Source organism: Poecile atricapillus, chromosome Z, assembly GCF_030490865.1.
Source record: "Poecile atricapillus isolate bPoeAtr1 chromosome Z, bPoeAtr1.hap1, whole genome shotgun sequence".
NCBI classification, from domain to species: Eukaryota; Metazoa; Chordata; class Aves; order Passeriformes; family Paridae; genus Poecile; species Poecile atricapillus.
Genome location: NC_081289.1, coordinates 143,409,934 through 143,421,221, shown reverse-complemented (window position 1 = coordinate 143,421,221; position 11,288 = coordinate 143,409,934). Strand labels below are relative to the sequence as shown.

Here is an 11,288-nt window from a genome sequence, read left to right as displayed (position 1 = left end):
TGCCAATATTTCCAATAAATAGTACATACATCACGGCAGCCATGTAAATCCACCAAACCTCATCAGCACATGCACGGCACCATACCATCCACTAACCAACCCACACAGCCCTCCAAATAAACCACACCTCATCAGCACATGCACACTGCCACACCATCCCCTAACCAACCCACACAGCCCTCCAAATAAACCACACCTCATCAGCACATGCACGGCACCATACCATCCACTAACCAACCCACACAGCCCTCCAAATAAACCACACCTCATCAGCACATGCACACTGCCATACCATCCCCTAACCAACCCACACAGCCATAAAAAAGAAATAAATACAAGTAATCCATATCTAGACAAGCAGATTAATATTCAGTATGAAAACTATATGGATAGACGCTAATATAATAAATTTTAATATCTGTTATCTAACATATCTATGTCTATAAATATAGAAGATCAGTATGATAGAAGTAAATATTGAAAATATTTTAAGGAAGGGACTTTTTGTTTATTATTTGGTTAGAGGCATGGCATTGAAATGAATAATATAGAAATGAAAATATACACATCTATACTAAAGAAATAAATATAGGGAGATAGATAGATAGATAGATAGATAGATAGCCATAAAATAGAAATCAATACAAGTAATCCAAATCTGGACTAGTAGATTAATAATCAGTATGAAAACTATATGGATAAATGGTAATATATTTTATATCTGTTATGCATTACGTCTGTGTGTATAAATATAGAAGATCAATATTATAGTAATAGATATTAAAATGAGGGACTTTTTAGTTTTTATTTGGTTAAAGGCATGGCATTTAAATGAATAATATAGAAATGAAAATATACACATCTATAATAAAGAAATGTATATAGGGAGATAGATAGATAGATAGAGAGATAGATAGAGAGATAGATAGAGAGATAGATAGATATAGATATATACATAGCCATAAGAAAGAAATAAATACAAGTTATCTAAATTAAGAAAAGCAGGTTAATATTCAATATGAAAAATATACGGATAGATGGTAATGTATTTTAATACATGTTATGCATTGTATCTATATGTATAAATAAAGAAATCAGTATGATAGAAATAGATATTAAAAATATTTAAATCAATGGACTTTTTGTTTATTATTTGGTTAGAGGCATGGCATTTAAATGAATAATATAGAAATGAAAATATACACATCTATACTAAAGAAATAAATAGAGGGAGATATATATATATGTATATATATTAATATATATAGCCATAAAAAATAAATAAATACAAGTAATCCATATCTAGGCAAGTAGATTAATATTCAGTATGAAAACTATATGGATAAATGGTAATATATTTTATATCTGTTATGCATTACATCTGTGTGTATAAATATAGAAGATCAATATTATAGTAATAGATATTAAAAATATTTAAATGAGGGACTTTTTGTTTTTGTTTGGTTAAAGGCATGGCATTTAAATGAATAATATAGAAATGAAAATATACACATCTATACTAAAGAAATAGAGGGAGATATATATATGTATATATATACATATACATATATAAATATAGCCATAAAAAAGAAATAAATACAAGTAATCCATATCTAGACAAGTAGATTAATATTCAGTATGAAAACTATATGGATAGATGCTAATATAATATATTTTAATATTGGTTATGTATTATATCCATGTGTATTAATATAGAAGATCAATATGATAGAAATAGATACTAAAATTATTTAAATCAAGGGTCTTTTTATTTTTTATTTTGTTACAAGCAGGGCTTTTGAATAAATAATATAGAAAGCAAAGTATACACATCTATACTCCAAAAATGAATATAGGGTGGTACATATATATATATTAATATATATAGCCATAAAAAAGAAATAAATACAAGTAATTTAATCTAGACAAGTAGATTAATATTCAGTATGAAAACTATATGGATAGATGTTTATATAATAAATTTTAATATCTATTTAATATCTATTATGCTAATAGAATATATTTTAATATCTGTTATGTATTATATCTATTTGTATAAATAAAGAAGTTCAATATGACAGAAATAGATATTAAAAATATTTAAATGAAGGGACTTTCTGGTTTTTATTTGGTTAGAGGCAGGGCTTGCTGAGTTCCGATGGGGGGTTTTTTGGGGCGTTCCTTGGAGAAGGGTTTTTGGAAGGGGGTTGCACACCTTGTTTCTTGCCGGGCTTCTTTGCACGTGGGGGGGCGATCCCCGCCCAGCCCCGGGCTGAGCTCTGCGGCAGTGCTGCCACCTTGTGGCCACAGAGCGGTACTGCAGCTGTGCGCCGGCGCGGGCGGGGCCGAGCCGAGCCGAGGCGTGCCGTGTCGAGCCGGGACCCCCCCCGCAGGAGCCGGGTCGGGCTGATTGCCACACTGAAGTTTGCGGCCGGCCGGTAGGACCCCGGCAGAGGCGTCGACTCCAATGCCTGCCGCCGCAGGCGCAGCCGCCGCCCAGCTCCGGAGCCGCTGAGCCCCGCCGCCACCGTCCTCGCCCCGGGAAAGTCGGCGGAAAATCGGGCGGAGTGCTCGGAGTCGGCCGGCTTCGTCGGGTTTTTCGTTCAGGCAAGTAAGCTAGACAGACGCGCTGAGAGCAGCGGGGGCCTCGATCGTGCCACAACAAAGATGGCCGCTCGGCCGGAAGTGGCTTCAGCCACAACAAAGATGGCGACGAGGAAGGGCGGAAGTGACGTCACGCCACTCACAAGATGGCTGCCGAGTCGCGGCTGGCTTTGACCTTCTAAGCATGGTGGCCGAAAAGGCGGGAAAATGCAAGGACCCCGGGCGGTGGGTGTCTACTCGACTGCCTGACAAGCACGCCGACGCCTCTCCGGCGCAATTTTCCGCGGCTTTTCCGGCCGTGCCGACACGGGCTGTACGCTCAGCGGCGCCGGGGCCGGACGCGAGCCAGCCGGGCGCCGACAGGCAGCGGTGAAGACGCCTCTCTCTGACGGGTCCTTGCCGCGGCCGCGTTTTTGGGTTTGGCCCTCGCGGCGACCCGTACCTTCCCGCCGCTCCTCTCGCTCCGTTCTCTCCCCCCGGCCCGGGGAAATGGAGGAACCCTCCGATGGCTTCGGCTCCCAACGGTCGCTCCCCGGCGCTGGGTCCAGAGCGGCCCGAGGAGGGGATGCTCTGTGTGCCGGAACGGTGAGAGGTGCGGGCGGGGCGGGGGGACTTTATCCACCGAGTATATACCTGGAAGTATAATGATGATCAAAATAGATATTAAAAAATATTGAAGATAAACGGGCTGCTTGGTTTTTATTTAGTTAGAGGCAGGGTTTTTAAATAAATAAGAAAAAAATAAATAAAATATTTAAAGAATGAATATGTAAAGGTATAGAGAAATATATATATATATATATGTAGGCATAAAAATAAGTAAAAATAAGTAATAGAAATATATACATATATATTGATTTATAATCTATAATATGATTTCTGTACGTATAGATGGTAATATGATATATTTTAGGATATGTTATGTGTTATGTATATCAACAAGGTATATAAATATGATAAAAAATATATATTAAAAGATTTTTAAATACCGTTTAAGATAAAGGGACTGTTTGGTTTTTATTAGGTTTGCTTCGGGGCTTTTAAATAAATACTACAAAAATAAAAACATAGAAATGTATATTAAATATATAAAAAAAAAGACATATGTGCAACCAGAAAAGTAAAGAAATAGAAGTAATGCAAATATATACAAACAGGTTTATGTTTAATATATATATATACATTATATTTATTTAATATATGTATTATATATATAATAAATATATATATAATTAAAATGTATATATTTAATATATAATGATATATGCATACATGTTAATATATTTTGATACTTTATATATTGTGTGTTATATATAAATGAATATAGTATATAAATTTAAACACATGTTGTGAAAATAGATGTTAATTTTTTTTTTTTTTTATTTTCATTGTTTTGGTAAGTTTCTCAGAGGCAATCCTCCCGTTGCAGCTGCTGACAGCACTGAAAACCTGTGTGCTTCGTGGTGTCCATCGCCCAGCTGGCAACGATTCCCTGGTGTTTGGTGCATTAAGTCACACCCAGCTGTGTGGGATGGCAGGTGAGCACATTGCCCGAGCCTTTTAGCTTTTCTGGCTCACACACAACTTCCTTTCCTTTTTTATATGGAAATCAGGGAAGAGGGTAGTGTATATTAGTATATTAGCATTTCTAGCAGATTTTTAACTGCCACTGATGCCCGTTCATCTTTGCAGTGTGGGTTTTCATGCTGACAAATCCTCTGCTTTGCCTTCTGCTCAGAGTCAGGTGGGCCCTTTATTGAACAGATTTATCTGCTACAAGGCTACGCAGAAGGATGGAAAGGAGGAACACAGGGGGAAAAAAAAATAGATGAAAGGCCATGCATTGATCACCTGATGTACTCCAGAGACAAACATGGCTATTACAGGTAACATGGAGCAACCCTTCTGGCCTTTTCAGTTGTATTCAGAGAGATGTTTGCCTGCTGTGAATATCTGGGTGCTTGGAGTTCACTCTGATTTTAACAAGCCCATCAATAATAAAACATTGTATTGATAGAGCAAGATCTACTTCTGTAAAGTTGTTGCTCCACAGAAAAGCAGCATAAAGAAGCTAGCTGGATTATTTGTATGATATGTAGCTTTTTTAGGATGTTTTGTTCTTTATATGGTGTTAATTTCAAATACAAGCGTGTGAACTTTGTGTTCCCTTTTAGGGGCTGGTTCTGGGGTAACAAGGAAACACAAGGCCTAAACACCTCTGGCTTGTCTGTCCAAGGATCTGCCTCAATTGTGGCTCCCATCCTTCTGAAGAACTCTTCAGCACAGTGAGTTACCTTCTATAACTATTTATTGTTGTATTGTTGTTGTGAGACCTCATTGCTGGGTGAGAAGACCAGGGGAAATTAAAGGCTGTATGCCACTGTTACTTCACTGAATTCTTGTACTCTGTTAAAATCAAAACAAAAGGGATTTACACTGTAAGAAACACTTAAATGTAAGTTAAGGTAAAGGTCACAGTGCTAAAACCTAAGAGCAGATAGCCTTGAGCTCCTTTATATTCCTACTCCTGCCTCCAGGGTATCATCAGATATCCCCTAGATCTTGCAGTGGAAGAGATGCTGAACCATCAGCTGTTCCATATTCTACACCACGTGTCTTTTTACCATGCTCCTCTGAGAAGCATCTCTCCCTTCTCTGTTTCTTTGCAGACAAGAAGGGAGAAATTTGGATTGCCTTTGTTCTTTTGCCTGTTAATAAAAAGGCCGCTTGTGGCTGTGTGCAGTGGCAACTGCATCACAGAATCTTAGAGGTGATTATTCACAGGTTAAGGAAAAAATTCCCTTTTTTGTCACTGCTGCACTGAATTTCATAGGCGTGTGTGTGGCTCGATGCCTAAGATATTTAAAGCAGGTTTTATTCTTACAGGGGTTTTGCACACTAAAGTGTGCGCCCAGGTTTTGTTTCCAGAAGTGAGGTGTAGCGCTGGGTGTTTCATTTGGTGTGTTACTTGTTCTGTTGTGTAAATAACTGCAGTGTCCTCCCTGTGCCTGTGTATTGCAGGGGCAGTCGAGTGCTGGTTATAAAGGTGGTGATAATTAGAAATAAGCTGTTTAAGCTTGGATAAATGTTTAGAAATTATTGCTTAGATATTGCTGTGTAAAACGCTTGCTCGCGGTGGGAGAATTCTCCAGGGTCAAGCTGTTCAGGTATGTGCAGTTTATTATATGGGTAAAGAGAGGGGAGACCTGTGTCCGCCACCAGCCTCGGCGTCCACGTGGTCCGGGGGAGGAGGGAGAGAACGGGGAGAGCAGGAGAGGAGAGGATGGAAAAGGGGAAGGAGGGAGTAAGAGCAACAGAGGGAGAGCGGGGGAAACCAGGGAGGGATAAGAGGGGGGAGACAAGAGAGGGGTAAGAGGGGAAAAACCAAGAGGGTAAGAGTAAGAGAGGGAAAGAGTGGAAGAGGTAAGAGAGGGGGAGAGGGGAGCTGAGAGAGGAGTAAAGGGGTAAGAGAGAAGAGCCGAGAGGTACGAGAGAGGTTAAGAGGTAAGAGAGAAAAGCTAAGAGAGAGGTTAAGAGAGGTTTAAGATAGAAAAGCTAAGAGAGCGAAGTTCTTGTTACAATCCAATATATCTTTTTCTATAGTGAATATTCTAATTCCCAGTAACCAATCACTACGAGATACACCCACTAAAGATTTTACATACAGTGTTGCATTTGAGGTTCTACAAGCTTTACAAGTTCTTCCCTTGCTTCTTGACCTTTGGGCTTTCTGTCAGCAGAAGGACATTGTTTTATCAGCAGGATTCTCCTTTAGCTGGCTAGGCTATTGTTCTTTGGTCATATAGTAACCAGTACTCTGTATCTTATGACTCAAAGCAGGCTTTCATTTCTACTTCGATTCTAGCCTTCTTTTTTCAGAATCTTCTGCCAAACCATCACATTCATAAGGTTTCCCTGTCTCATCCTCCCCAACAGGCAGCAAGTTGTGCTGTGCTCTGATAATTCCATACTCAACCTGTTCCTCATTTCTTAAAGGTTCACTTCAGCCTTGAATCAGCAGGTCCCTAGGTCTGGTTTTTTAGGATGCCATTCCTGTTAGATTTTCCCCTGTGAAGACCTGAGTCTGTCCAGTTTGACCTCCAGGATAATGAAGGGAGAGGAGCTCCCATTGATTCAAGAGTGAAGCAAGGCCCCCATTCTTGGCCTGGGGCTGTTTCAAATGGGGAGGGATCAGTGTCCTGACTTCTCTCTCTCAGAGGCAGGGTTCCTGGACGAGGTGACCCAGGACAGCTTCGTGCTGGGCCCGGGCTACGACCGCCCCTACCAGCTGGAGCCCGCGGTGAGGGAGCCCAAGAGCATCCAGCTGTACCAGCACCTCAGCCTCAAGAGCTGCATCTGGACCTTCGATGCTTATTACGACATGACCGAGTTAATTGATGTCTGTGGGGGCTCTGTCACCGCTGACTTCCAGGTGAGAGGCCCATCCAGAGCTCTCCAGGTATCCCAGATCTCTCTCAGTTCTCAGGCACAGCTCTGCGTTGTGTGGAGCTGCTGCTCTGCCCTGCACAGGTGGAGCGTGGCTTTTCCCCCCCTCTAACCTGGAAGAAAACAGCGCTGTGTGCATTTATTTCATTTATTTTCCATTTCATTCGTTTTCCATTTATTTTATTCTCTAAATCTTCAGAGTGCCAGGAAAATACCGGGTTTTTTTAATGTAGGGCCATACTGGAAATACAAAACGTTCTCAGCTGGGCTCTCTTTTATAATTTTGGCTGTGTTCTCGGCCAATAGAAATGAGCAGAGGACAGAGCAGAGGCAGCTCAGTCCATGCTCCACAACATGGGATATTTTAGCTCATTCCGTAATTAAGAGACCAAAAGCCAAAAATGTTCCTCTAGAAACGAATGGCTTTCCCTATTTGGGGTATCTCACTGTCCTCTCCTGGCTGCATTATCCATCTGCAGACCACTCCGTCTCCCCCAAGCTCTTCCATCAAATTCCCAGCCCACATTGCTTGGACCAGCATCATCTCTCTTAATTCCTGCCAGCCTGGAACTTGTTCATGAAGTTTCCTTTTATAGCTCCAATTGTTTGCACAAACCCAGAGGAGCCGCTTGGCCGGAGAAACTGCCCAGTGGAGCATGTGGAGCCTGGCCCCAGCCAGGCTGGAACATCTCCCCGAATTCTCCAGGGCCTGCAAAGTACAGCTGCACTCTGCAGATAATAAATGGAGAGCTCTGGGAGGCCTGAGCAAGCAGAATTGCTCATTTTTAATTCACAGCCTTGGAAATCAGGGGGGTTTTGAGGTGAAATTGTGCCCAGAGTTCCTTTGTCCGGTGGTCCCAGGGAGCCTTAGCGCTGCCCCTGGATTACAATGCAGGTTTGTCTGAGGTGCCCGCACGTAAAGAACGTCCAGAGTCACCTCTGACTTCACTGGAAGGTGCATAACCCCCTTTTTGGGGTTTTATTGCCAGGTAAGGGACTCTGCCCAGTCCTTCCTGACAGGCCATGTCCCTCTCTCCGTGTCCTACATCTGTGTGACGGCACCGAGGGGCTGGGCTTCCCTGGAGCACCGCACCGAGATGGAGTTCTCCTTCTTCTACGACACCGTTCTCTGGAGGACAGGTGAGCCTGAGGCACTGCAAGGGCTATGGAAGAAGTGCTTCCTTCATGTTTTCCCCTTAGTTCCTGCACTGCCCCCAGAGTCCTGAGGGAGTGGGGAACTCGGAATATTGCCTTCCTCTGTGCTTGCGGGGGGCTTAGGCAGCCGATGGCTGGCAGAGGGAGCGTGCAGCTGGCTCACTGGAGGGTGATCCCAACTGAACCCTGCCTTGTGGAGGTGTCCCAAACGCTTCTGGGGCTGGCAGAGCCCAGCAGAGGAGAGCGAAGGTGCTGTGTGGGCTCCCAGTGGCGCTGTCCTTGCAGGGATCCAGACGGACAGCGTTCTCTCGGCCCGCCTGCAGATAATCCCCATCTACATCCGCGAGGACGGACGGCTGGTCAGCGAGTTCAAGACGCAGGCCAAGTTCAGAGGTGAGGGCAGTGATCCTGGCAGGGACACAGAGCAGGGTCACACAGAGCTCTGCTCTGACGGCACAGGCAGCGGAACGAGTCCCTGTCCCTGCTGGGAGCCCCTCTGCCCCTGCGAGGTGGGGCCTCTCCGCGCTCTGCCTCCCGTCACCTCCTTGTCCTCCCCCAGCGCTGTTTGTCATGGAGCACCACAGCCTGCCAGATGTCAGGTCCTCTTTGAGAACTCCAGAGCACCTGGGAGGCATCGAATTTGACCTGCAGCTGCTGTGGAGTGCTCAGACTTTTGATTCTCCCTACCAGCTCTGGAGAGCAACCAGCTCCTACAGCAGGTGAGGGCTGGGGGTGCAGTCCCCTCCAGCAGCTTCCCCCACAGCACCACGTTCTCCCTGGCACCCCTCCAGCAGCCACGCCAGCAATAGCACGGAATGCTCAGGAGCTTGGTTAGAGCTGGAGCACTGCTGTACTGAGAGAAAAATCAGCTCAACCTCTTGGAAAGGAATTTTTCCAGCGGTGAAGCCTGTGGATAGACTGATCCCAGAGTCACACTTGTCCCTCGGGGACTGCCGGATGACATTGCTGGGGCAAGGGAGAGGTGCTGCCCTGGGTGAAGAGCTTTGAGCTCTGCTTGGTGGCTGCAGGGTCTCCTGTCTGTTCCCAGGAAGGATTACTCTGGAGAATACACCATGTTCCTGATCCCCTGCACGGTGCAGCCCACGCAGCCGTGGGCAGAGCCTGGAGCCAAGCCCCTGCCCTGCACGGCTCACGCTCCCGAGCGGTAAGAGGGCAGGAGGGCAGGCTCGGCCCCTTTGGGGTGCACACCTGTCCAGACCTCATCTCCCCTTTGTTTCCTTCCTTGTCCCAATTGCAGGTTTTTGATCCTGATCACCTTCCAGCAGACAAGCCGCCCAGTTCCAGTTGTTTACTCCCAGAACACAGAGTTTCAGATCTGTAACGACGAGAAGGTTTTTTTAATGGACCCCACCAAATCGGAAAGGTCTCTGGCAGAAATGGATTACAAGGGGGCTTTTTCCAAGGGTAGGATTCACCTCTCCTCTTCTGCCTGTGCCCAGTGTTTCTGCTTTCACAGCTTCCATTCCCTGGAGAGGAAAGGGCAAAACCCACATGTAGCTTTGCCTCTTCTACAGCAAATAATTGACATCTTACAGCCCTGTGAAAGAACAGCGTGCTCTGGCACCGCGTTTTGTCACTCCCACCCACCGAGCCCTTCCCAAACAACCCAAACCCTTCTGAACACGGACACTTGGCTCTAGCAGCGTTTTCCTGCTTGGGAAATTTCACCTGCCCCTCTTTGTCCCGACCTCCCCAGGGCACGTGCTCTGGCACCCGGAACAAAACCTCAACGCTGCTTACAAGCTGCAGCTGGAGAAGGTCAACCTGTGCACAGGCAGGGATGGCTACGTGCCCTTCTTCGACCCCACGGGTACCGTCTACAACGAGGGGCCCCGGTACGGCTGCATCCAGCCCAACAAGTACCTGAAACACCGATTCCTCCTCCTGGTGAGTGCTCTGCTCCTGCTTCTTCCCGTTTGGGATTTGCTCTGGCAACCCGCAGGTGGTGGCTGCAAAGGGATAAGGGAGCCCGTGGGGGATGTTTTGTGCTGCTGCTGCTGCTGCTGCAAGCTGTGAACACCAGATCAGTTTTTCCCCACCCTTTGAGTGTGTTCCTGAATCGGTGCCCACGTGTAGGTGTGGAGATGGGGCATTCGGACTAGATCCCTGACACAGGTGTTTGGTGGGGCTCTGGCTTCCAGCCTCCCTTGGGAAAGCAGACAGCATCCCTCACGACACTTCTCTGACTTTCCAGGACCAAAACCAGCCAGAAGTGAGGGATAAGTATTTCCACGATGTGCCTTTTGATGCCCACTTTGCTTCCCAGCTGTCCGAGTTCCACTCGGTGAGCAACATGCCCGGAGTTGATGGATTTACTCTCAAGGTGGATGCTCCTCTACAAGGTATGTAGTACCCAGTGCTTTTGGTAGCCCAAAATGGACTTCTCTGTCCAGGACCTCCCAAACACTTGGTGAATTGTAGACTCTGGGCCTTCAGAATTCACCTCTGATACAAGAAATGAAGATTAGGATGTTAGTCCCGTAATTTCATTTTTTTTTTTCCCTGAGGCACTCATGAGAAAGCTCTTTAAAAACACATTATTCGTGTTCCTGAAGGAATTAATGCCATCGCAAAGGCAGGACACCTCACGGGGTGGTCCGTGCTCCCGAGGAGCTCCCCTTGAACACCCGAGGTGGAGCTGCCCCGGGGCGCCCCGAAGGCGGCGGGCGGCCGCTGCTGCACCGTCAGGAACCTTCATCCACCGAGGGACGCGGCGGCCTCTGCCAGGGCCAGGGCAGGAAAGTGAAGCAGGTGCACATGGAAGTCAAAGTCCACGGCAATTTGCACGACGGCACGGAAGTTTCATGGAGCACACGCATTGGAAAAAGCTTTTTATAAACTGTAAAATAAAGATAATCCAAAACTGAAAAGCCACGTGGGTATTTTTTTAGTCTGGTGAGGAGGGGCAGCTGTCAATTCCCCCTGCTCCCGTCTTAGCGGCTGCACCGCTGCCCTCCCTCCATGCTGCTCCAGCTCTCCCGGGCTTAAGTGGGCAGGGTGGGGAAGCCAGCTCCCACCGCTGGCATGTGGGAGCTCTGAGCCAGCCGAGGAGCAGCCGGGTT

The 11,288-nt window shown here is 45.8% G+C and overlaps 1 protein-coding gene across 1 annotated transcript; it reads left to right on the top strand.

Moving 5' to 3' along the window:
* Window positions 1-2,600: 2,600 nt before the first annotated feature.
* On the top strand, window positions 2,601-11,288 carry LOC131572669 (extracellular matrix organizing protein FRAS1-like). Its single transcript, XM_058825927.1, has 12 exons — window positions 2,601-3,196; window positions 4,034-4,142; window positions 4,343-4,490; window positions 4,779-4,889; window positions 6,822-7,036; window positions 8,040-8,190; window positions 8,491-8,598; window positions 8,765-8,924; window positions 9,254-9,370; window positions 9,464-9,657; window positions 9,923-10,113; window positions 10,421-11,288. The coding sequence occupies exons 5-12, from the start codon at window positions 6,986-6,988 to the stop codon at window positions 10,574-10,576; spliced, it is 1,128 nt and encodes a 375-aa protein (XP_058681910.1). The 5' UTR covers window positions 2,601-3,196; window positions 4,034-4,142; window positions 4,343-4,490; window positions 4,779-4,889; window positions 6,822-6,985; the 3' UTR covers window positions 10,577-11,288.